Source organism: Onychomys torridus, chromosome 10 (genome assembly GCF_903995425.1).
Source record: "Onychomys torridus chromosome 10, mOncTor1.1, whole genome shotgun sequence".
Taxonomy (NCBI): Eukaryota; Metazoa; Chordata; class Mammalia; order Rodentia; family Cricetidae; genus Onychomys; species Onychomys torridus.
The window spans coordinates 33391916-33417520 of NC_050452.1; the positions used below are offsets into that span (position 1 = coordinate 33391916).

General features: G+C 42.0%; 1 protein-coding gene across 2 annotated transcripts; it reads right to left on the reverse strand.

Moving 5' to 3' along the window:
• Nucleotides 1–193: 193 nt before the first annotated feature.
• Nucleotides 194–25476, reverse strand: Srp72 (signal recognition particle 72). 2 transcript variants are annotated; one of them, XM_036201480.1, is made up of 19 exons: nt 25320–25476; nt 23831–23951; nt 21924–22047; nt 20143–20286; nt 19951–20062; nt 18131–18162; nt 16530–16654; nt 16376–16433; nt 13854–13985; nt 12441–12569; nt 11447–11519; nt 9621–9685; nt 7794–7889; nt 6923–7026; nt 6742–6819; nt 5929–6066; nt 2944–2981; nt 2244–2403; nt 194–1405 (listed from the first exon to the last, which is right to left on the reverse strand). In XM_036201480.1, the coding sequence occupies exons 1-19, from the start codon at nt 25426–25428 to the stop codon at nt 1228–1230; spliced, it is 2016 nt and encodes a 671-aa protein (XP_036057373.1). In that variant the 5' UTR covers nt 25429–25476; the 3' UTR covers nt 194–1227. The 2 variants fall into 2 exon arrangements, with proteins under 2 accessions (XP_036057373.1, XP_036057374.1); XM_036201481.1 differs by lacking the exon at nt 25320–25476 and adding an exon at nt 25011–25063.
• Nucleotides 25477–25605: the final 129 nt, after the last annotated feature.

The window sequence follows — 25605 nt, forward strand, 5'->3', positions numbered from 1 at the left end:
ATTACCTTTAAGCCTAGGAGATGTAATGGAATCAATCCTACATGACAATCATTCCTGTAATAGGGATTCAGTCTCACTAAGACTGTTCTCTGGAGAGCCGTGTAAATCCTCTTAGATGGCACTTAGGCAGCCCCCATTTGTAATCCCACAGAGCAGGAAAGCCTTGTAAAGACTCACTGAAGAAGTTTCAATAGATGATGCTCAAACACAGCAGCACTTTTATTAACAAGGACCGAGTAATCTGATCACAGGAAATAGAAGTGTGAAATAAATGATAGCTTGGATGGCATAAACGAATACTAAACATGGGAGACACCCAGGTGTGTCTCACAACTGAGTAGGAAAGTGGGTACTAGCAATGAAAGACGAGCAACATTTACACCACAAAGTGGCTGCAAACCACGTTACTTTGAAAAAGATAATGAAAGGCCATGTCCCACGACCAGAAAGGGGAGCCATCTGAGTACCAACTGGGCCAAATGCTCTTGTGAATTTCAGTACTGCCTGGTACTGTTTCCTCTTAAAATAAAGAAGTCAAAGTTTATGTTCTTGATAGTGGCCATTAAGTGTTCTGATTAAGAGGCCCAAACCCATATGCCCTCAGAACAATGGGTCTAAGCATCAACTACTTGTAACATTGATATATTTTCTTGAGTTCTTCAGTGGAACTAAATCAGTATGTTAACATAATCTGAAAATGAAATGGCAAGGGTACAAAGAAGTCGGATGTACACATACACGTGAAAGAGTCCCAATTCCAGTAGACAGAGAATTTAGGGTTCAAATTATTTTAGACATTGAGTCTTTCTGGCCACGCATTACTAAGATCCCTTTTCATCACATGATATCTCTAAACAAATACTTGGAATGCTCAGAAGATTCCACCTTTAGCGTCCTAAGACATAATTTAAGGTGAGACTTGAATAGGAACGCATATCTTCACACTAGTTGAAACAGGAGAAACATTTCCCATTTAAATCCTGGGAAACCTTAGATAACGTGCCTTAGGCTCGGTCATCTTCAGTCTTCTGTAAAGCTATTTGTACAAGTAGGCCAGATCTGCTTGGGCGGCAGTTTGAGGAGAAGGTTCTCCCCTCTGAAGTGTAAGGAACCATTTCAGGACTATGGGGATGGAGGAGGGCGCTGTGCTTCTCGCTTGTCACCTTTATTATGCTCCCAGGGTCACTGGCAGCGGACTGCAAACAGCCTGCAGCAAGTACATTGTCTTCACCAGCCGCTTTTACCGCCTTTCTTCTTCTTCTGCTGCTGTTTCTTTTTGGTTGCTGGGGCCCCTGCGGGTTTCTGGTGTCGTGGGGGTACGATGTTACTTGTAGAGGAAGATAGCGTTGCCGCACTGCCAGGTCGTGGGGAGGTGGGTGGGCTGCTAACAGTTTTACTGGCATCCCTGAAACAAATCAGAAAGATTTTCAGTCATTTAGAAATACAGGAAAAGGCACAAACATGTACGTGCATAGATTTTACTTTCCACACTGAATAATTTCTCACACATTTTAAAGATACCTCTGTCCACTCCTTTTGAGTATTTTTTAACAATCTTATAACTAAAGGAAATGTAATATACACTACACGCCAAATTAGTAAGTTTAGAAAATCAACCTTAAATGACTTATAATTCTTATTTATTTATTTATTTATTTATTTATTTATTTATTTATTATGTATGAAGTGTTTTCCCTACATGTATGCCTGCGTGCCAGAAGTGGGCACCAGATCTCATTACAGATGGTTGTAATTTGCTGGAATTTGAACTCAAGACCTCTGGAAGAACAGCCAGTGCTCTTAACCTCTGAGCCATCTCTCCAGCCCCAACTTACAGTTCTATGTAGAAATAATTCACATTTTAAATTCCCTAGGTGTTACCCATCTACCACATAGTTAAATGATTCATTATCTTTAGTTTCAAAACCAAACGTAATTACAGGCTGTCTCGTGGTTTGTCGTCCTTAGGGGTCAGACCCAGGGCCTTACACATGCTAGACAAGGGCTCCATTACTGCGTCATTCTCACAGCTCCTAGAACACTTAGTTTTTAAGAACACAATCACATAGTTTTAGTATTTGCAATAAAATCAGTGTATTTTCTTCCTTTCACATACCACAAATACTTACCAAGGCTGTAGGACTGTGTTTCTCATACAGCATATAAACAGTCTCCCTCATACCCGAGTCAGCCTCCAAGATGAACTACATCCTGAGGGTCTTCTGTTCTGCGCCACAACTTACAGTTCAGAGGAGGCTCCTGCAGCTGCTCCTTGTGTTCCTTTTCCAATCTGGTCCTTCTTTTTACCCTTCTTTCTTCCTCGGTAGTAAGAACGTTCTCGCATGGGTAGCCATCTTTCTGGATCTGGGGTAACTTTTGGGTCATAATTCTTAGGCAGTTTTCCTGGAAATGAATGGTAAATGAGAAATGCACCTAGAATAGTTTCAAGCTTGTTTGTTTAAACAATGTGTTCATGACTTGGAATAAATAACACAACTGAAATTTGTCTGAGAAAAGCCTTTTTGTCTGTTTTTTACTTTATTATGTAGCCCAGGTTGGCCTTGTACCTGCAACTCTCCCACCTCTGGGATTGTAGGCATGCACCATGTTCATATATCAAGAAAATTTTTCCTGAGACAATGTCTCCCTATGTAGTCTGGCTTGCCTAGAACTCTCTATGTAGACCAGGCTGGCCTTGAACTCACAAAGATCCATCTGTCTCTGCCTCCCCAGTGCTAGAATTAAAGGCTTGAGCCACCATGCATAAGGGAAAATATTTTCGAGACATAACTTTATAAAATTTCTATAAATTCCACTAAAATAGCAATAACTACAAATTTGAACTTGGAAAATATATGGCCCTTTGGTAATTAATTTAACCAGGGCTTGAGAAATCTATCTCAAACAACAATATAGAAATCTATTTTTCCTTTAAAGCCTTACCTTTCTTTTTCTTCTTCTTCTTTTTCAAATCTCCCTGTCTAAAAAGAAATTGAGAATCATTATCATCATTGTGATAAACATAGTTTATTACATATGTGCAAAAGAGCAGGCTGGTCATGCTGACATAAAAAGGGGTATGTAAGACTTGGTACCAGCTCATAAACTTAACAAAGTAGTTGGAATACTAATTCAAGTTAAATTCAATCACATGGCAAACTTTCCACTTAAGAAAAAAAAAAACAAACAGTTATCATTGAATGTGTATGCTTGTGTGAATGATGTGTTTGTGGGTTCTCATGCCAAGGCACATGTTCAGAGGTAAGAACTGTGGAGTTGGCTCTCTCCTTCTCCCTTTATGTGACTTCTGGGAACTCAGATTATTAGGCTTGCAAGACAAATGCCCTGGGTCTGCTGAGCCACCTCAGTGGCCCCTTTTAGAGATAGGATCTTGCTACATAGTATAAACTGGTCTCAAACTCCAAGTCTTGCCTCAAAAACTTCTCTGGTGGGAGGGACCTCCTGAATGTACCTCCAGGCCTTGCTGAAAACAATCTTAAAATATTACCTATTCTTTGAAAAGAGCTACCATGCCTAAATTACTCAATTATCCTTTAAATAGTATAAGCAGTATATAAAGTACCTCAAAGTACCAGAAGTCTAATAGTAAGCGATTTATATAAACAAGAACCTATCATGCCTTCATGAGTTAACTGGCAAGATTTTAGAGAATCAAGGAACACTCTGCCAGAGAACATGTACTGGTAATCTTTTAGGAGGACATGAAAATCAAGTTACTCGGTCATAGCACTAGAAGGAAGAAAGATGGATGGGACACCTTTTACTTATTCTGCACTTTCTATTTTTCAAGATTCATTATGTATAGTGTTTTGCCTGCATGTATGCCTGCACACCAGAAGAGGGTAGCAGATCTCATTAAGGATGGTTGTGAGCCACCATGTGGTTGCTGGAAACTGAACCCAGGGGTGGAGGTGGTTGTCTGTGCTTTATCCCCGAAGCACCACCTCTAGCAGGCAGAAGGTAATGGCTAGGTACCTGCATGCCCCCCACCCCCACTGGGCGTGGCCAAGGGGGAACCCCTTAAGCCCTGGAGTGAGTGCATATGTGCTTGCTCTCTTGGCTACCTTGTGGTCTTGGATGCTGGTACTGCCAACCAGGGCAGAGTTCTCCAGAGAACCTCTTTGTACCATGCCACGCCGCACCCCTCCTGGATCCTGTGACTAACTACTTATACATATTGTGAGTTAACCCTTTTGACTATCCTTGGAGTTGCCACTTTATCTGACGCTTTACCAGGGCCTCTGAAAGAGCGGCCAGTGCTCTTAACCTCTGAGCCATCTCTCCAGCCCCCCTATTCTTTACTTTTTAAAGACAGGGTCTTATTATGTAGCCCCAACTGACTTGGAATTTACTGTATAGATCAGGCTGGCCTTGACTCACAGAGATCCTTTGCCTCTGCTTCCTGAGTGGTAGAATTAGGCATATCTGGCCTCTGTTTTTGTTTTTCCTTAAAAACACATCTCATCTAGCCAAGGCTGGTCTTCAATTGATCCCCCTGCCCCTATACCCAGTACTCATAGTACAGGCATGTGTCAGCACACTTGGCTCACTATGTAGAGAAGGCTGGCCTTGCATTTGGGAGGCACCTGTCTCAGCCTCTAAGTGTTGGATTGCTGGCTGCTGAAACCATGCCCAACTACTAAGTATCTTTTTTCTTTAAAAACAAAGTCATGTTGCCGGTGCTAGGACTCAAACTCAAGGCCTCCTGTAAGCCAGCCAAGTGCTCTAAGACTGAATTACACCCTAGCCTCACTTTTCAAAGTTTGAACTTTACAAAGTAATCAAGAAAATATTTCAAAGTAATTATTAAGCACTCTGAAAGCTGCCGTCAGAAGACCAAACATCTCTCTTTGTATATATTGTGTGGTACAGCTGAGAACTATTCATCAGTGAACTAAGGCAAAAAAGCTCCCTCTATGAGAATGAAGAACAAGCCACAGATGGTGTGGCCCTTCACCTCTCATCCCAGCTGACACTCCTCCCACCACTGAGTTTCCCACCAGCTGCACTTGCAGCAAACCACAGGTGAACCTCTACTCCAGTGACTCTTCAAAGGCATGTTCTACTGCTTCACCTTTTTGGTCAGTGTCTAGTATAAACACAGTATAGCTTCCTTCAAAATAAATTAGACTTTTGCTATTTAATAGTAAAAAGAGCATTAATAAAGTCTGGTGAGATTACTATACTGATAATTTGAATCTCAAAAGTCAGCGTAAGGCCAGCAAGATGACTCAGTGGGTTAAGGTGCCTGCCACAAAGCCTGATGGCCTGAGTTTGGGCCTTAGAATGTATGTACATAGAAAGCTAGACCTGATTTTACACACACACACACACACACACACACACACACACACACACACACACACGAGTGGTTTTCTGATCTACACACAAGCACAGCAGCACAAGCATGCCTCCCACCACTAAATAAATAATGTAAAAGAAAAAAAGTGGCTGGGCATGGTGGTCCACACCTTTACTCCTAGTACACAGAAGGCAGAGGAAGGAAGATCCCTGGTCTACATAGTAAGTTCTAGGCGATCCAGGGAAACAAACATTATCTTTTTTAAAAAGCTTCCAGATTCCATCACTAGTTTGAAGCTTTTGGGAACTCCAAAATAAAATTAATTTAAAAAAAAAAAAAAAGAGAGAGAGAGAGAAATGAGACCTTGTCTCAAACAACCAACCATACAAAAACCAACCACCCAACCAACCAAAGAAGTCAGCATCTAGGTGTAAGTGGTAATAGTATGAGGAAGTGGAGGAAGGACCAGGAGTTGATGTCATCAACTCCTGCGTGCTAGGAAGGCGCACTACCAACTGAGTAATAGCCTAACTCCGAAGTTCTTATATACTTTTAAATCAGCCTAAGAAAACGTTTTAAACTATTTTGAATTGGAAAAACATTACCCTTGTTCCTTTGGCTGATTATCTCCGGTAACTTTTCCGCCCTTCTTCCGAATGTATGTAGCACCAGGAGAATTCTCAAGAGCCTCGACATCCACTTTTAGAGACATGCTGTCCGATGAGGGCAAGTGTTTACTAAGACTGGAGTGGGACAGGTGTTCAGGAACACAACACACACACATTTAGTCTGTCAGCACATCTCTGCCAACAGAAAGATACTATCTTTTCCTGATGGCCTTTATCAAAAGCAAAAATACTCTTAAATCTTCTATAGAAAACAAGTCACATCAAATAGACAATATATATTCTGAAAGGAAAACTTATCATGTATTCCTTAACTCATATAGTGATGTAGTTCAAGGATTCCCAAATGCACAGGCTGTCCCAGCACAGAGGCTGTGACTAGTAGCTTCTTAGCATCTGATATGCAGCTCAGTTCTTGGGACATGGCCTCATCAGAGTGGACTTAGAGCCCCAAACTGAACAACTAGGGTATTTAATTTTTTCTTTTTTGAACTCAGGTTAGTCTTGAACTCACCATACGGCCAAAGGATGACTGGATTCTCCTGCTCCTGCATCCCAAGTACTAGAAATTGCATGCCTTGTCCCTAAATTATCTTAAACATTGTTTGTGATGGGCATGTGGCTCCCTCCCCTACTTCATTACTAGTTTTCAGTCATACTGATACCTAGTTCTACAATCTGCTTTCACCAGGCAAACCTGTGGGCTGCAATTTCTAGCAGGAAAACCTCTGCTCCAAACCCGAGGAAGCAGAGCTCCTGGTGCTCCTCGGAGAGCCGTGCCACAGAGGATACGCCTTTGCTTTCTCAGGATCCACAAGTGAGTAGGCAGAAATAAGCTGCGCTAGTGTGTGAATATCTTTGGAATTTTGCCTGAAAAAAGAAAAAGTTAATAACCAGCTTATAAATTACCGCTAACAGAAACGGAGAAGAGCCCTCAGATGAACGAGGTGTGGACCCCCTTCCCAGAGCTTACTTCCACAGCTGCTCCAGGTCACTAACTGCCTCCTTCTTTCGTCCATATTTGAGCTTGAAGTTTGCAGCTTCTCTTATCAAGGACAAATGAGCAGGGGATTTGGGCTACAGGTTCAACAAAACAAAACAAAATAAAGCCTTGCTAGGACATAATCCATTTCTATTTTAGTTACCCACAAAAATAAACAAGATGGGAATGTAGGTCTGGTAGTGAGTACACTTGCCTAGGATAACTAGTATGTGGTCCATCTCTAACACTAGCAGAAAAAAACTCAACCAAACAAAACAATATGCTCCCAAAATCAAATCATAAAAGATATGGCACATTCTCAAACATTAATTCAACATAGTACTATTCAAAACACTGATGCCCTCCCACCGCTAACCGTTAATAACCATGTAAATGCAACATGTGTGTGTATGTGTGAGTGTGTGTATGTATGGTATGCACAGCAGTAAATTGATACCTTCTATGAAAATGAAGACGCTCCTATTGGATGAGACATGATAAATATTCAATCCATACACTGCTATTCTAATAACTAACCAGTCACCCACAGGCTCTTAGGTCCTTACCAAGGACCTAATGTACAATAATATCATGACATTCTGAGTGTGTATACGCATGGACATACACAGGAAAAAGCTTCTAAAAATATAAACGAGCTGTTCTGTTTCATCTTGTAGCTGTTCCTTATATCTAATAATTTTATTTGGACCTACTATTCTTTACAAAAATTAATGATAGTCTAGTAGCCTTCCATTTTAAAATAGTGACTCAATATTTCAGTTCTGAAATTTTTGGCTCAGTAGAATATTTTATTATTTATGGAAAAAACATGCCCTTATAGTTCTTCACTCCATTCCTTTACCTGATGGCTTTGATACCACTGGATAGCTTGTGTGAAGACTTCAATGGCACTATCAATATCTTCCTCGTGACTGTACATGGTTACTAATGCAGATACCTGTCCAGCAAAGGAGTAAGTTAATGAACAAAACACTCCAATGTACTCTCAGAACATAGTCCTTAAAAATTAAAATTGCTAAAGAACGAATAAAGATTGATGGGATCTCTGCCAGTACCTAATTCACCATAAACACTATTCTTTTAGAGAACACAATTTCTAGAAATACTTAGAAAAATATGAAGGCATTTGTTTATAAAATGGACTCCTTCTAAAGGAGTGTCAAGTCTTGTAAGATCAGAACATGAAAAATAAGCATTTTGATAGAGTTATATGAGCTATCTTGCTGGACATTCAAGTGTGTGATCAGGGAGCTTCCAGCATGGCTGAACTGCACTGAGATGCATAGGGCCTAAGCTGTGAAAAGCTTACCAGATGAGCGCGTGGGGTAGCAAGGACACCCACACTGTATGTGCATGGGTATGTGCCTGTGCATTCCTTGAAGGAACTGTAAAGGTCAGGAAACAGAAAAAAGTTGCATTTTTAAGAAACTTTGGTAAAATTGACACAGTCTGGCCACACTGGTCAGAGAGAGAGAGAGAGAGAGAGAGACAACATAAGTGTAATGACTAATCCTGGACATCAGCTCCACACTTGGGAAGCGGGAGCCCAACTGAGCAATTGCCTCCTCCAGACTGGCCTATGGCCATGCTTGTGTGGCTTCTTCTCAATTGATGACTGATGTGGGCGGGCCTAGCCCACTGTGAGTGGTGTCATCACTGGGCAAAAATGGTCCTGGACAGTATAAAAAAAAATGTAGCTGAATGGGAGCCTGGACAGGTATGTGGTGTTCCACAGCCTCTGCTTTGGTTCCTGCCTCCAGCTTCCCTCAATTATTTATTTGTTTAATGTAACCCGTAAGCCAAATAAATGAACTCTTTCCTCCCCAGAGTGGTTTTGGTCAGTATTTTACTACAGCAACAGGAAACCGACTAGGTCACGTAACCAGTATCAGTGAAAGATTCTGCAGTTATTGAGAGTGTAATAAGAAAGCACTTGTACAGCCTCTATGGCTGTTGAACTTACTGTTCAACAGCTAAGATGAAGAAATAGATAAATTCCTTATAGCAAAAGACCACATTTTTTCAGTCCTATAATGGTACAATTCTAATAAAATCTATAGCACAAGCCTTCAACTATGAAGAGAAAGCTCCATGAAGACAGCAGTTATCAGTGCTGTGAGCGAGCTGGCTTGGAGGACAGCAACATGAACAAAGCAGTTCTTGTTCAACTGATGCATGCTCTATCACGACCCCATCAGTGTGCACTATGAAAAAGACACTTTCACATCTTACAGACAGGGTCACTCTGCAGTCCTGGCCAGCCTCAAACTGAAAGATATCCTCCTCTTTCTGCCTCTTGAATGCTGGACTAAAGTGTGTGCCATCATGCCTGGCTTAAACCTGTAATATTGGAAAAGAACTAAAATCTAAATTTACTGACCACTACTTTTAAGTTGTTTTAACAAAACATTAAAAAACCAGATAATTACAATGACATGATAAACAATCTAGCAAGGAAAAAAAAAAAAAAGCCAGGTACAGATCTGAGATTGAGGCTGCCCTTTATGGACAATGTGGGGCTTAAACAAGACTGAACACATCTGACTACCAGAGCACAGAGCTTTATCTAAAGGCAAGTCCTGCCTCACTAACACATGAGGAAACGAGTGGAAACGAAAGGACACTGAGACAGCACAGCCGTGCAAACAGGAGTCACTCAGACACTTACCATGCCTGGCTTATGCTTTAACTCCTCTATGCTTCTCAATATTAGACAGGCTTTAGAAATGTTCCCTAAGGAGATTAAAAACAAAATCAGCACCACATTGAATAAAACATATTGTGGAAAAATACAAGAAAATGTATTCCCTATCATTTTTCCTTGGGCAAGAGATCACCAACTGTACTCTGCAGTATCTCTAACTAACTACATAAGCGTTGGGGACTTTGGATAGTGTGCCTACTGCTCATTTCTGAAGTAAGGAAACTATATCTATGCTTGTGCATGTGCTGAGTGTATGGTGATGCGACTGTGTACATGAACATGGAGAAGAAGATATTGGCTGTCTTGCTTGGAGCTCACTGCAGGGTCTTCTACTGAATCAGAAGCTTTCAGTTTGGAAGGCTGCATAGTGAGCAGATTCCTGGAACCTGCCTGTCTCCAACAGTGAATGGAGTCTCAGGCATGCACAGCCACGCTCAGCATTTTATGTGAGTGTTGGGGATTCAAATTCAGCTCCTCATGCAGCACAGCAGGAGCTCTTAGGCCCTGCACTGTCTTCCAGACTGAAACCATGTCTTCCTACAGAGCTTTTATCCAAAGTCTTGCAACTCCAGGCTATTGAGTGACATTTTTTCTCTTTTAGAATGGAATCGGAAGGGGCCTGTGTGTGTGTGTGTCCGTCCCCCAAAGGCCTTCAAATATGTTACTATAGACTAGAGTGTAATGGAAAAATGGTATTACAATTCTGATTTTATGTTCTGCAAATCTCAATAACTCAAATCTCTCATCTTTAATTCTCAACAAATCCCCAATCCTGTTTCAATTACTGCCTCACCAAGGAGCTTTTTTTCCCCTTTTTTACACTTTTCCCTAAATGCCAACTGTTTTCCCCCATTCCATGAAATTTTCATCTCAGCCATTGTGACTAGCTAAAATTTTCTGGACCACTTGCTATTGCCCACTGAGAACTTGAGCTGTCTGATATATACGTCTGTAAATGTCAAGGTCTATGCATCCATGCTGTCCCACACAGGTACCTTTAGTTTTCTCTGGCTACTAATAAAACATTCCTGAAACAGGTCCTACTATGTAGCTCAGATTAGCTCTGAACTCATAATCTTCCTGCCTCAGCCTTTAGAGAGTAGGGATTATAGGAATTTGCTTTATGCCTAGCTGTAAGTTTCATTCAATTTTAATTAGTTTAAAATTCAAATAGCGCTGGAGAGATGGCTCAGAGGTTAAGAGCACCGATTGCTCTTCCAGAGGTCCTGAGTTCAATTCCCAGCAACCACATGGTGGCTCACAACCATCTGTAATGAGATCTGGCACCCTCTTCTTTTAAATAGATAAATCTTAAAAAAAAAAAAAAAAAAATTCAAATAGCTACATAAAGATAGCAGCTAGAACACCAGACAACTCAATACTAGATAACAAAGTTCAATTAAAAGCAAACAAACCATGCAGTTTTCTTCTGGGTATCAAATATATGAGATTTCATAGATTTCTGTACTTAGCAAAGTACAAAGAAGGAAAAAGGAACAAGCTGTGACATACTACAAAGCAAAGGAGCTCCTTTCTTACTCCATCCAATCTCCGAGGAGGCTTCTCTAGATGTGACCTCCTAGGAAAGGCACTGCAGTGCTCTGCAGCAAAGGAATCTCTCACTTGCATGGACCTTTCAGGCCGGAGAATCATTCGAACAGCACAGGAAAACTCAAGGAAAGGCCGATTTCCCTACCACTCAGTCTGTTGGAGATCACACAGCCTAGACCGTCTATAACAGCAGCCAAACTTTACCACTCAACAAAGAACTGAAAGTCAAATATTAATACCTTGGGAAATTTTCAGTTGTGCCATGGTAAGCTTGATTTCAGCTGCATTTTCTGGATGTTGATCAGAATATTCCTAAGATATTTTTAGTTGTGAGTTAAAAATACAAGTTTAATTACACAACTGTAAGACATTACAATTACTTAGCTCTGTAAGATTTCAAAGTTCAGCTTAAAGTTAACTTCTGGTTTCAGGTCAATTTTTTTTTTCTTTTAAAGATAGATTTCTGTGTAGCCCTTATCCTGGAACTCAATCTGTAGATCAGGTTGGCCTCGAACTGCCTACCTCTGTCTCCCAAGTGCTGGGACGACAGGACTAAAGGAGTGTGCCAAAACAGCTGGCTGAGGTCAAAATCTTACCTTGGGAGAAATGTTACTCCACACCCACGCTTTATAGCAAGCTTTGTATGCTACACAAACTCACTTGTTTTAAAGACACTCAGCTACTGCCTCCTCACTGGTGTGTGTGTGTGTGTGTGTGTGTGTGTGTGTGTGTGTGTGTGTGTCTGCTAGACAACTTTCTCTCACAATGGTCCTAATTTTATCCTGTCCATTTTCTCAATTCTTTACACACATTAACTCATATAACATATAACACTTATGTAATATGACAACTGGTTTGGGATGATACAAACCAAGTATCTCCCTAACTGAGGGTGTGGAGTAGGACCCACTGAGGTACTAATGCATCACTGAAATGGGGGTCAAGCATGGTGCAGTACTGCAAGCCTAAAGTTCAATTCCCTAATTCATGCTGAACAGAACTCCAAATGAAAAGGCATTCTTTGGAGTTTATAAAAATACTTACAGAGTACAACATATAAAAAAGTTTTAAGTTAACTTAAAAGTCAACTAAAGTGACGCTGGAACTTAGTGGTGCAGTACCTATTAGTTTGTGGGCTGTTGCAGTGTAAAGCACAAGCTTGTACACTACAGTGTAATGAAACAGTTTCAACTACCTGACATCTCACTAAGCATTCAAGTTTGATGTCTTTACCTGAAGCAGCTCTATTGCTTTTGTATGCTGCTTTTCACGGCAGAGCTGGGCAGCTTGGATTAGCACAGGCAGGAGACGCTCAGGACTCTGGGACTGCAAGCTGGCAGATATTTTTCGGCACTGTTCTGCCTAAAAGATGCCCCCTTTATTAGTAAGTCTATTAATAAAATTAAACATTAAATAATCCAAAAGAAAGGGGTGGGGTAAACAGTAGGTGCAAAAATATGCAGGCTTAGGCAAATCAGTTTATAGCATTCATCTCATATTTTATTACAAGGACAAGACTGCTAGTTTTGCATTTAAGAGTCCTAAAAACAGTAAGCAAAAGGCAAGTTCTAAATCAGCAGTTCTCAACCTGTGGGCCACGACCCCTTTGGGGGTCAAAAGACCCTTTCATAAGGGTAGCCCAGGATTACTGGAAAACATGGACATTTATATTATGGTTTATAACAGTAATAAAATTACAGCTATGAAGTAGCAGTGAAAATAATTTTATGGTTGGGGTCAGTACAACATGAGGAACTAACTATACTAAAGGGTCACAGTGTTAGGAAGGTTGAGAACCACTAAATGATCTTCTGAAACCTACATTCCAGGTAATTCTGAAATTCAGAATTCCCTTCCAAAAGCAACACAATCAACAGAACAGCCATGGAAATACATTCCTTGCTGAAACATCTCACATAGTGGTTCACAACCATCCATAACTTCAGTTCTAAGGGATCTAACACCAGGCAAACATGTGGTGCCCATACATACATGCAGACAGGACATGTAAAATAATAATAAATGTAAAAATAATAACAAATACTTATTTTTTTAAAAAAAGAACTTGTACCTCTTAACATTTATAATGTGTGTTATGTCCAGTAAAACGAAAGTTGGATCTTAGATCTGACTGATGTCTTATTTTTGTTTTTTTGGTTTTTCCAGACAGGGTTTCTCTGTGTAGCTTTGCACCTTCCTGGAACTCGCTCTGTAGTCCAGGCTGGCCTCAAACTCACAGAGATCCGCCTCCCTCTGCCTCCCGATTGCTGGGATTAAAGGCGTGCGCCACCACCACCCGGCTGACTGATGTCTTTAATGATTCCATTTTAACTCAGAAAGACTAGCAATGGAAGTAAGGAAAGGACTGGCATGTAGCTCAGTAGTGTGTATAAGGCTGCGGTCAATCACCAGCAGTTAAACAGGAAAATGACAACACCTCCTTCCACAAAGGCACTAACTTTCTCTACAGTTACTAAGTCCATATGCTTAGAAAAGTGGGTCAATTATTTGTTTAGCACAATTATTAAAACTTATTAATACTAAGGAAGCAAAGTAGACAAAACGGAGAGAGATCATACAAATCCCCTTTGTACCTCATGAGCCTAGGTAGTACAAGGTCAGCTAGGGAACAGACACACTGCTTACCTGGTTTGTATACATAGCCAGCAAAGCTTTGTTAAACTCTATGGCTTGCAGTTGTCTCTTTGAAAGCTTGAACTCTACTCCTTCCGCATTGGTTAATTTCACTTTTTTCTTGGAGTCAAAGACATTTTGATCCTGGCAAAGAAAAGTTTGCCCACCGTTAGCAGAAACTACACTTAGGCTTTTGTGACTCTTGAAAGCCTTCCCTTTCCACTCATTTATTTCACATAAACACACCAAGAGAGCTTGGCCACATTTACTGGCTGCAGTGCCTAGACTAACAAGATGTGTACACATTTGCCCTGGGTTTGGCTCATACATATAAACATAATCTCTGCAATTCATATCTACCAGACACATATTTTTCCCAGTCTACTCATAGCTTTGAAAAGGCCAGTGTGAGGTTCATTAGGGAAGAGAAAGATTTCTGTTTATCTTCCCAATGCTGGATGCTAGTTTTGAGACCTTTTGTTTTCAGTTTCTGGTTTTCAGACAGGGCTTCACTCTACAGTCCAGCGCAGCCTGGAGTTCACAGCAGTTCCCTGCCTTTGCCTCTCAAGTGCTAAGATTCCAGGGGTGAACTACCACGCCTACATCACTTCAGACTAGACACACACCTGCTGTGTCCATAGACCATGCCGTCTATAATTTAAGTGTGAAGTGAAGAAGGTAACAATCCTGCTTCAACTGTGCCGAAGGAAATCCTAAGTTTCTCAAACAGACATCCCACTCTAGACTCCACTGTCAGCAGGGAGCATGTATGTGGTACAGCCACTATTTTCCTTCCCTAAGAGCCTCCTCAACTAGGCAGACACATGAAGAATCGATTCTGGAACTTCTTGCAGGGCAACCATGGACTTAGCACTGAGGCTGAGTTCAACTCCAGGTCTTCACAATGGGGTGAGGGGCAGAATACAAAACAATTGAGCATTGTGAATTTCTTAAGAAAGTGAGACAAGGTTTGGGGATTTAGCTCAGTGGTAGAGCGCTTGCCTAGCAAGCACAAGGCCCTGGTTCGATCCTCAGCTCAAAAAAAAAAAAAAAAGAAAGAAAGAGATAACTAAGCCTTGAAGCCTTCTGAAGACAAATAGCTCCTTTTTCAAAGTGCTCTATACAGCACTCATTTACTTGCAAGCTTGTTCTAACTTTATTTGCTTTTTTGAGACAGTCTTAGGTAGCTCTAGCTGGCCTTTAACACAGTACGCAGCTGAAGATGACCTTGAATTCTTAACCTTCCTGCCTCTACCATCTATCCCACAAAGTCAACACACTGCAGTGAAACTGCCCACCTCCCAAGCAGGCCTTGCTCTCCTCATTTTTTTGCCTCAGCTTCCTGAATCCTGAGATTACAGGCATGCACAACCATGCCTGGCTTTTCATGATGAGATTTTAAACTATAATGATTAAGGACCTAATTTTCTTCTTAAACGCTACCTATTACATCTAGTATTTTGAACAAAAAGTCAAAAATAATAATGTGAAGCCAGGTGTGATGGTGTATGCTTTTAATTCCAGCACTTAGGAGCAGAGGCAGATGGGTCTCTGTGAGTTTTAGCTCAGCCTGGTCTACGTAGTGAGTTCCAGGACAACCAGGGCTATGTAGAGAGACCCTGACTCCAAAACCAAACCAAACCAAAACAACAACGAAAAAGTGAATTGAATAAAGACCGATGCATAAATTATATTTAGGTGGAGATGTATATTTAGTATTTCATACATTCTCCTCTCCACAACTGTATGTCTGATAATCATCCTGATCAACATTTCAAAGTCATGTATTTGCCTCAACTCAAATGTTAGCATCAATGTTTGGAAACCTGAGACACTCCACTACCCCACATCTAGAGACCTCTCTCACAGGACAGAGGTACAGTGAAGTACAGGGACAACCTTTGGGGTCAGAAACTGGTATCTGATCCATGTTCTAACTCTTCTAGGCAATGGCCTCATACAAATGGCTTCTTGCAGTCCCTACACACCAAAGATAAGGAACAGCATGAGAAATCAAACAATTGCTTCTCTTATTTTCTACTGACTTGGATTTCAAACCTCAACTTGAATTGTTTTTCCACATGGTAATTAATTTGATTAGGAGAGTACTAAGTTAGAAGTGCCTAACCATTCCTGTAATGGTTTACAGAGGGTAGATAGGTAGGACAAATCACCTGCCCATACTTTGTTCCTCGTAACTGCCCCTACCCCAAATTGAGACACAGAAAAGGAATGTAAAACACCCATGTACTTAAAGGTCCAAACTACTTATATTTCTAGCACATGGATAGTCTTCATTATTACCATGGACAGGCAATATATTATTAAAATCCAAAGCCTATAACTACAAAAAAGTTTTATTGCTTAAATAAACATGGCAAAAACACCAATATTATGAGTTAAAATAGTCCCCATTATGATTTTGTTACACCTGAATTTGTTTGCCATGGAAAAAAGAATACCTCCTAGAAAAAAGATGGAATAATATGTTCTCAGCATAAAACACACATACAGAAAAACCACAGAGTTCATACCTTATTAATGGTAATGATGTTATTTGCGATTACAGCAAGTAGTGCCACATCTGTTGGCCTGTGAACAAGCAATAGTTAATGTAAACACACTTTAAACAGCAACAAACAAAAGCCTCATCCCTGAAAGGACACTTCATTTTCTTGAACAACTCACTTCAGTTTGATGATCTGATTGTAGAGCTGCAGAGCCTCCTCTGTCCGACCCTGAAGCTGCAGGATGTACGCCATCTGACCATGAATGATGGCCAGTTCTGCTTGTGGGTCTTCCTCAGCCCCATCCTAAGCAGAAAAAGAAATATCTACATAGTTTTACCAAGTGATCCAGACATTTGAAATATAGACAACCTTTATGAAGTCATGTAAGGTCAAGACTCATCCCTGAGAATCAGCTTTGAGATTCAGAATTGCCACTAAAGAGAGCTGTTGAAGGGAAAGTGGAAAGGGGTTCTTGAAGGAATATGGTCAAAGATGCAGGAATGCAAGGTAGTAATCACTAAATGTATTATAAAAAGTAACGTGTTTGTGATAACATCTCTTCAAACCCGAAAAACACATATTTAAGAGCACACACTGCTCTTGTAGAGGACCTGGTTCAGTACCCAGCATTCAGATCTGGGAGCTCACAACTGCCTGTAACTCTATCTCCAGGGAATCCAAAGCTCTCTTCTGGACTTGTTGGACACCTGTCCTCACACACATAAGTAAAAGCAAAATAAATCTTGAAAACAACAACAACAACAACAAAAAAGACTTGGCATGTTATAGAATACTTCCTAGCATTTTTGAGGGCCCTCGGTTTAATCCCTGAGACCTTAAAAAAAAAAAAGATGTAGATGGCTTTCTTAATTGATGCCCCAAATTAAGGTAATGTAATATGCTGGCTGGTGCACATTCCTAATGAATATTCAAAGCTAGGAGGCTATATTCTTTACCCATGTGTATACATATTCGTGTGTGCACACATGCATGTCTGTACATGTGGAAGCCAGAAGACAACCTTGAATGCTGTTTCTTGGGTACTATCTATTTTTACTTTAAAAAAGATTTTATTTTTACTTAAGTGTCTGTGGGAGTATACACTATGTGCATGGGGTGCTGGCAAAGGCCAGAGGAGGAGGTCAGATCCCCTGGAACGAGAATTATAGGTGGTTGTAAGCCATCTGACCTGAGGACTAGGAACTGTATTTGGATCCACTGCAAGAGCAGCAAGTGCTTTTCAACTTCTACACCCTCTTTCCATCTCACCTACTTTCTATTGAGACAGGGTCTCTCACTTGCTTGGAACTTGCTGCTCAGGGTAGGCTCCACCTCTGGAGGGCTGGGATTAAAGTGCAAGCCACCATGCATTCACCATGCCCAGGACCCCAGCAAATCAAGTCCTATCATCAGCACACATACGGAGCAAGCGCTTCACAGGGCAGGCCACCTCCCACCTCCCAGCACTCTATTTTACTAACCTAGCACTGTGCTGGTGAGGGAACGCTGGCTGGGCGGCTGGATATGATTTCATTTGTTTTTGATACAGAAATGTTAAAACTACTATAGTAAAAGAAGAAACAATGCAAAGAGACACTCGTCTCAATACAAGTCACAGAGAGTGCTCAGAGGTGCTGAAGACAAGTCCCTAAAGAAAATTACTATCTGATTAGGTAGGAACCAAATGCATGGTACCATCTATCCCACAAAGTCAACACACTGCAGTGAAACTGCCCACTATTCGTCACAGTATCAAATGTGGTTTTACTGAATACTTACAGAATCTTCTGAAAATGAACGGCGACAAAGATCTATAGGAGAAAAAACGGTAAATGGTCTTAAAATTAGCATCACTGCGCTCTTCCTAGTCTCTCCACAGTTCCCAAGAGCAAAAACTACCTTCTGAGCAGATTTCAAGCAGTCTACCAGTTGTGATACATCCTCAGGCCTAGGGTGTTTGTTTGTTTGAAATTTCTAATTTTTAGATATGTGTTTTGCCAGCATGTGTGTGTGTGTGTGTGTGTGTGTATCATCCGTGTGCGTGGAGGTTAGAGGAAGGCATCTGGTTTCCTAGAACTGGAGTTACAGATGCTTGTGAGGCACCATGTGGATGCTAGGAACTAAACCTGGGTTCTCTGGAAGAGCAGCCAGTGCTCTGAACGGCTGAGCCATCTCTCCAGCCCTGCCAGCTTTCTGCTGTGAGGACTGGACAGGAATGAATTCTCTCACTGCAGGCAGGCACTTTACTGACAACACTATTCACCCCCAGCTCCCATGACCAATCTTTAATATACAAACTCATGTTGTTTATAAACTCGCTCTCCTAAACATCCCTCCAATTGATCTTTATGCAAAGATATGCAAATTTTACCAAACTACATATACTTTTAATTCTAGAAGCAGAATTCTTGGATAAGATAGTGTACCGTGTGTGTGGCCTGGTGCCTGTGGAGGCCAGAAGAGGGTGACAGATCCCCCCAGACCTGTAGTTATAGATGGCATTGAGCCAAATTTGAAATTTTGTTCCACATCACCCACGCCTTCTCTCTCTCCTTCTTTCTTGTCTATTTCGGTGCTGGAGACTGAACCCACAGCCTCGAGTGTGCTCACTAAACCCCAGCACCCTGTTTTTAAATGAGAGGCTTCAAAGCACGAAATACATGTGGAAACACATTAATGGCCTAAAACATCCTTGAGTGGTACTATAAACATGTACATCAATCAGTTTTATTCTGTGCGTGTGCACACACGTGCATGTGTTTGCATATCACATCATGTGGAGGACAGAGGACTACCTGTAGCAATTAGTCTCCTTCTACCACGTGGAGACGGGGCTGAGCACAGGCCATCAGGTTTAGTGGCAAGTGCTCACCGAGCTGTTTCCCTGGGCCTCCCCTGGTTCAGGAATCATTTTATTACATACTGTTTTGTTAAGTCAATTAATTTACATTTAATACTTACAATAATCCCTTCAAAGACCTGTGCTGTGGGATGTTCTGTATGTCAAATGTGTTGTTCTGATTGGTTAAAATAAATAAAGTGCTGATTGGCCAGTAGCCAGGTAGGAAGGATAGGGTAGGCAGGACAAGGAAGAGGAGAATGCTGGGAAGTGAAGGCTGGGCAGAGAGATACTGCCAGCTACCGCCATGACAAGGAAGATGTAAGGTACTGGTAAGGCACGAGCCACGTGGCAAAGTATAGATTAATAGAAATGGGTTAATTTAAGATAGAAGAAGTAGATAACAAGAAGCCTGCCACGGTCATACAGTTTGTAAGCAATGTAAGTTTCTGTGTGTTTACTTGGTTGGTTCTGAGCGTCTATGGGCCTGGCGGGTGAGAGAGATTTGTCCTGACTGTGGGCCAGGCACACAGTAGGAAAACTACAGACCTGCTCTTCAAAAGTAAACTTTAAAAACTACTTTGATTCTTTAACAGAAATTGAGAGATGGCCAATGAGTTAGGCTAGACAAACTTCTGAAAATTCTCACTGTCCCAGTAATTTCCACTTAATAATTTCACTAACATGAAATGCAATTTTTAGAGATTGTCTAAAGTTATATATCCACACCGATTTATAGGAAGCTTTAAAAACTGCCAACCTTCAGCTTTTTGTAGGATTTTCATGGCCTGGTTCAGCTGGCCTTGCCCTATCAGTGCACAGGCAGCATTGTAACAGAGCTCATGTGTGCCTTCCTGGAGCCCCAAGTTCTCCTGTCAGAGAGAGAAACGTCAGTCAGACAGACAGTAAGCAGGAATTCTTTCCCGGCTGTATGGCGCAGACGGGTACTCACGGGAACCACCTTTTCCCAATTGCTCTGAGCGGCGACAACCGCGGAAAGGTTGGTCTTCCTCTCCTCGTCATAGTCGTCCTGGGAGTTACGGACGAGGTCTCTATACACGGCCAAGCACTCGTCATAGCGCTCCAGGCGGTACAGCTGAGGGCAGAGCACACAGGGCAGAGGTGACTGACGCGGCCTCCGTCTTAGACCACACTAAAGCTTTCCAGAACCAGGAAGGAAGGAACACAGAAACAACATGAGCAAGCCAACGGCTTATCTTTTTATTTTCAACTAGTTTTCTGAGCTAATATTTCTAACAATATGACATGCAATTAATCTTTATTATAATCCACATTTGTAGGAGTGGCTACATTTAGAAAAGCAAGTTCTTTATCATAGTTAAATGCCTAAAGGCTGCAAAAGGAAAGCTTTCTATAGAAATCTATGCTGTTACTTGAATTACAATGATCACACACAAAATGATTACTGAGTGCCAGTAAACAGAAGAAAAATTCAATGCTAACTAAAGACTTAAAATTTCCTACACGTTCACTATATATACCCCTGTACTTTCTGTTTCTCAGAAATCAGGTATGGCATATAATGACAGTAGTACCAAGTTCATACAACCTAAGTCTTGCTTCAGTCAAGTTGTTCTTAAAGGAAGGTAACAGGGCTGGGCGTGGTGGTGGTGCATGCCTTTAATCCCAGCATTCAGGAAGTAGAAGCAGGAAGATCTCTGTGAGTTCAGGCCAGTCGGAACCACACAGCAAATTCCAGGTCAGGCAGAGCTTTTAATTCCAGCACTTGGGAGGCCTGGTCTACAGAGTGAGATCCAGGACAGGCACCAAAACTACATGGAGAAACCCTGTCTCCAAAAATCAAAAAATAACAAACAAAAAGGGCAGTAACAGCTGCTCCTCTGGATCCATTAGTCCCTATGCGCACACAGACTGGGTCCCTTTCCCTGTAATCGCCCAGTTTACACCTCTGTCCTCTCATCATTAACAGCACTTTCAGATCAGGCTTAATTTTGTCTCAAACCCTTGAAGAGTATTTTCAGGGGCTGGAGAGACTGCTCTGTTGTTCTTGCAAAGGACCCGGGTTCAATTCCTAGCACCTACATGGTGGTTCACAAGCACTCTGTAACTCCAGTTCCTGGGCATCTGATACTGTCTTCTGACTTCCATGAGTACAAAGCAAGCATGTGGTGCACATACTATACATGGAAACAGAATACTCACACATATATAAAACTGAAAAGGTCCCTCAAATTCTTATCCTTCATCATCATCCTATTTTAAACTTAGAATACTAGCTGGGTGGTGGTGGTGCACGCCTTTAATCCCAGCACTTGGAAGGCAGGCGGATCTCTGAGAGTTTGAGGCCAGCCTGGGCTACAGAGAAAGGAACAAAGCTACATAGAGAAACCCTGTCTTGAGAAAAAGAGAGAAAGAAAGAGAGAGAGAGAGAGAGAGAGAGAACTTTGAATACTAGTTAATATCAGAAATACTGTTTCACCTATGTACATAGCCCACTGGCCTTTACCTTTCTAACCAGAAATCAAATTTCATACAATAACCCTGAGGAAGTCTTACCTTATAGAATACTACACACACAACTCTTCCAGTGAAGAGCAAGAACATGGAATACATCCAAACCTCAAGAACTGGTCTGGTGGCTAACTTTGTCGAGCATCAGGATGGGCTGGATTCCCCATCCCTGCTCCATGTTATGGGGAAGGCCATGCTTGCCTGGGATGACTGTCAAGAGGTATTTAAAGCAGTAGTTACCACTTGTCCATAAAGCTCCTTGAGCTTGTCTGTCTGCTGGTTGGCGCTTTCTATTGTCTTCAAGGCATTTTCAATTCTGTTCAGCCTGTACTCACAATACGCCTTCTCAAAGGAGAGAGAGTTACTGAAGAGACAAAACAAAACAAAACAAAACAACCCGCATGTGATTATTATTGAATAATGTAACATTCTGTATTACATTAAGTCAATGGTTCTCAATCTCTCAGTTTTGACCCCTAAAGACCATCAGGAAACAGGTATTACAATTCCTAACAGTAGCTATATTACAGTTATGAAGTAGCAATGAAAATAATTTTATGATTGGGGGTCACCACAACATGAGGAACTGTATTAAATGGTCGGGTCAAAGCATTAGGAAGGTTGAGAACCACTGCTCTAAGCACTTGATACATGTTAATCTATTCAACAATCACAACAAAGCTTTGTGACTTGCCTCCAAATCACAGAAACTCTTAAAGTGCCACAAAGTACTACATCCATTTCCTCATCTACTCTTCCTTCTATGGACATTAAAAAAAGTATTAAAGAAGTCAATCATGGACTAGCTAAATACATGATTGCCTTAGATACAAAGACAACACAAATACTCAAATAGTACATCTTGACACTCAGTTGGTAAGAGTGCTTGCTTAGGATATACAAAGCCCTATGCCCAGCACCTCATGGCTGGATGTGGTGGTCCATGCCTGCTATCTCAGCACTGGGAAGTACAGGTTGAGATCAGAAACCTAAGCTCTTTCTCAGCTACCTCAGGAGCCTGAAGCCAGTCTGGGAGACATGAGACGCTCGCTGTCTCCAAAGAAAAAAGCTTCTTAAATCTACCTAATAAAATAAGCTATATGATGCTTCTGTTTTGGTTCACGAACCAAATAATTATCAAAGAAAAAAATGATTAGAAGTAAAATATTGTATTTATAACTAAGTAACTGGTAAAGATACAAGCAAACAAGCAGCATTTAAATACCCAGATTTAAAAAGCTCACTTATGCTAATATGATATCTAAAATTCACTTTGAAGTTGCAACCAAAATCTCCCACTCAGAAAAGATTTATCAAAGCAAATGCAAAAAAGTAACCATTCTTGAGGTTCATGCTTTGTGAAATGATAAAACAGCCACCAAAAACTGAAAACAAACAACTGAAAGATGTCGGCCTAAACAACTAATGGAGCTAGGGCCAGAGGTCAGGCTCAGGCTGCCCCATCGTCTTAGAACCTTCTGTCGATTTGGATGTTTTATACTCTAAACTTATACATATCGATTTGATAGATATGCGACTGTTTTCTCCCTCTCTCCTCCCTGCATGAACTGTTACTGGCCCCCTTCCCCGAACCCTACCTTTGGAAACAGCCCAAGATGGCCTCAAACTAGATATTTGCCTCAGCTTCCTGAGTGCAGGATTACAAGCTCTTTTCACATTATGTTCTGCATTCCTACATGGTTTGTTTCTCTCAGCAGTTCCATCCAAAGACAGCTGGGGGCTGTGGCACTTACCTGTAACCCCATCATCAGGAGGCTGAAACAGGAGGATTGTAAGTTTGAGACCAGCTTGGGCTACGCTGTGAGTTCCAGGCTAGCTCGGCTTAGATCCAGAACAAACATGCAGATACAAAACAATGAAAACCCAGAAAAACAAGAAACCAAAAACCCCAAACCAAAAAACCCTACAAAATGCTTCCAAGAGCACAGCAGCAGAACAGAACAAAGGTTACTTCTGCTTCTTCCAGTTTCAACACCCAAACCCAAACCCAAGAGAACCCCCAAAAAAAGAGGGCAAAGAAAAGTAGGTCAAAAGTAAGTGAGCAGTGGAAGAAAACAATGGGAGAGGTTACACAACTCTCTTAACAAAAGTGTTTCTAATAACTGTACAACTAACTGATCACTTACTTGGCTAACACTTTGGTGTGAGTATTGATGACATTCAAGGCTTCTTTGAAACTTCCATTCTGGATAAGGCAAACAACTTTACAGTGCAGGGCGGTTACATCATCCTTGTTAATCTGCAATACTAGAGAACAATTTTAGGAAAGTCATTTTTAAATCCATGCCTTTCCCCCATTTTTATTAAGTAAAAATGGCAATATAGTTTGCCTAACAAATGTGAGGCCCTAAGTCCAATTTACAGCATGGCAAAACAAAAAGTACAATGTAGGCATGATTTATCTTGTGGAAATGTTCCAAAGAAACACAATTTCCCTTTCCCAAATAACTCAGGTGGCCAAGGTTCAATGCAGGTCAGTGTCAAAATGACTAGGACCATAGTTGCCCTCGCTCCTGGTCAACTACAGGGGTTCAATTCTCAGTTTAGGAATCAAAGGGATTTCTAGAAATTAATATTTACTGCTGAAGTGGCACTCTTGGCTGATTAAAGCATTGCTGCAGAGTGTTACACTGCTACTATGTATTGGTTGGAGGCATAGTTAAGGGCTACTGTTAATTGAAGTAAGTTTGAGAATCAAGGATTCTAATTAGTAACTATTTTCCTCAATGCACTGTGGTCTATGACCATCACTATTTTCATAGTAACTCAAAAACCCTAAGTTGCCAAGTGTATGTTACTGCTAAACCCTTTACATAACTATTGCTTTGCACAGCTAAACCATCTGGCAGTTACATTACCAAGCCTAACACACGCGAGTGCATCTACTGAATAGAATATGGCATGGCCATATTACAGGCATGTAGTTTAGAATAACAATGTATGGGATCTCACACTGAAGACAAATTAGAAATGATCACTTATGGGGGTAAAAACACAGATCCAACTTTTCTTCCTATGTCATTTTAAATGTTGACGCGCTCACGCGGGGACACACACACACACACACTCTGGCTAAACACCACGGGGGAGACTTTGTACGTGGAAACGAATACATGGTAGGCTGGACATTCACACCTCTCCCCTTTAGAATCTGCAACACTTCCACCTTGTCTGCAACATGGATGTTGCGTAGCCAGGAAGGTGCCTTCTCCTGCCCTCTACTCCTGCCCCAGCCCCAGTCAACAAGTCTCCTCCACGACACTGTCTGGATCACTTCCCTCAAGATAACGAAGAAGAGGAGTCAACCTGACATCCCTGCAAAACCCGGCAGAGGATAAGGAGTCAAGAAGACCAATTTGGAAGCGGTTCCGGACGCCGAGGTCTCTTTAAATCCCTCCCCCTCCCCCTCGCGTCGGAGCCCGCGGGTCGTGGGGGGGAAGTACACGTGGCCCTAAGCAGCCGGGCTCGGGCCGCGGGTGGCCGCCGGGCTGCGACCCGCCCCCGGGCTTGGGGCTGCGCCGGAGGACGCAGCGATCCCCACGGCGCTGTGCCGAGGGGTCGCGCGCTGGAGCCAGGCGGCGTCCTCCGGACGGCCCCGGCCGCCCGGACACTCACTCTTGTTGACGGTCTTGAGGGCACGCGTGAAGTCGCCGTTCTGGCCATAACGGTTCACCTCACTCCACAGCGCAGGCACCGACACCCCGCCGCTGCCGCCGCTCGCCATCTTGGAGGAGACGAGGGGGGGGGGTGGGTAGGTGGGGAAAGGAGAGGGGCGACCTCTGCCCCGGAAGAGGTTCTCGAGGTTGGCCGGGCGGAGGAGGAAGTTGGCGGTTGCCAAGGCGACCGGGAGTCGCGAGCCTGTCGGTCCCAGAGCGTGCGTCGGAAGCCGGTCTTCTTCCGG

Bases quoted from the DNA above. Each gene is read 5' to 3' on its own strand.
- Srp72 (XM_036201480.1), bottom strand. From the start codon at position 25,428: ATGGCGAGCGGCGGCAGCGGCGGGGTGTCGGTGCCTGCGCTGTGGAGT. The intron at 16,434-16,529 runs GTGAGTTGTTCA...GCTTGTTCACAG, and splicing joins AATCAGATCATCAAACTGAA to GCCAACAGATGTGGCACTAC. The intron at 2,982-5,928 runs GTAATGTTTTTC...ATTTCTTTTTAG, and splicing joins AATCAGCCAAAGGAACAAGG to ACAGGGAGATTTGAAAAAGA.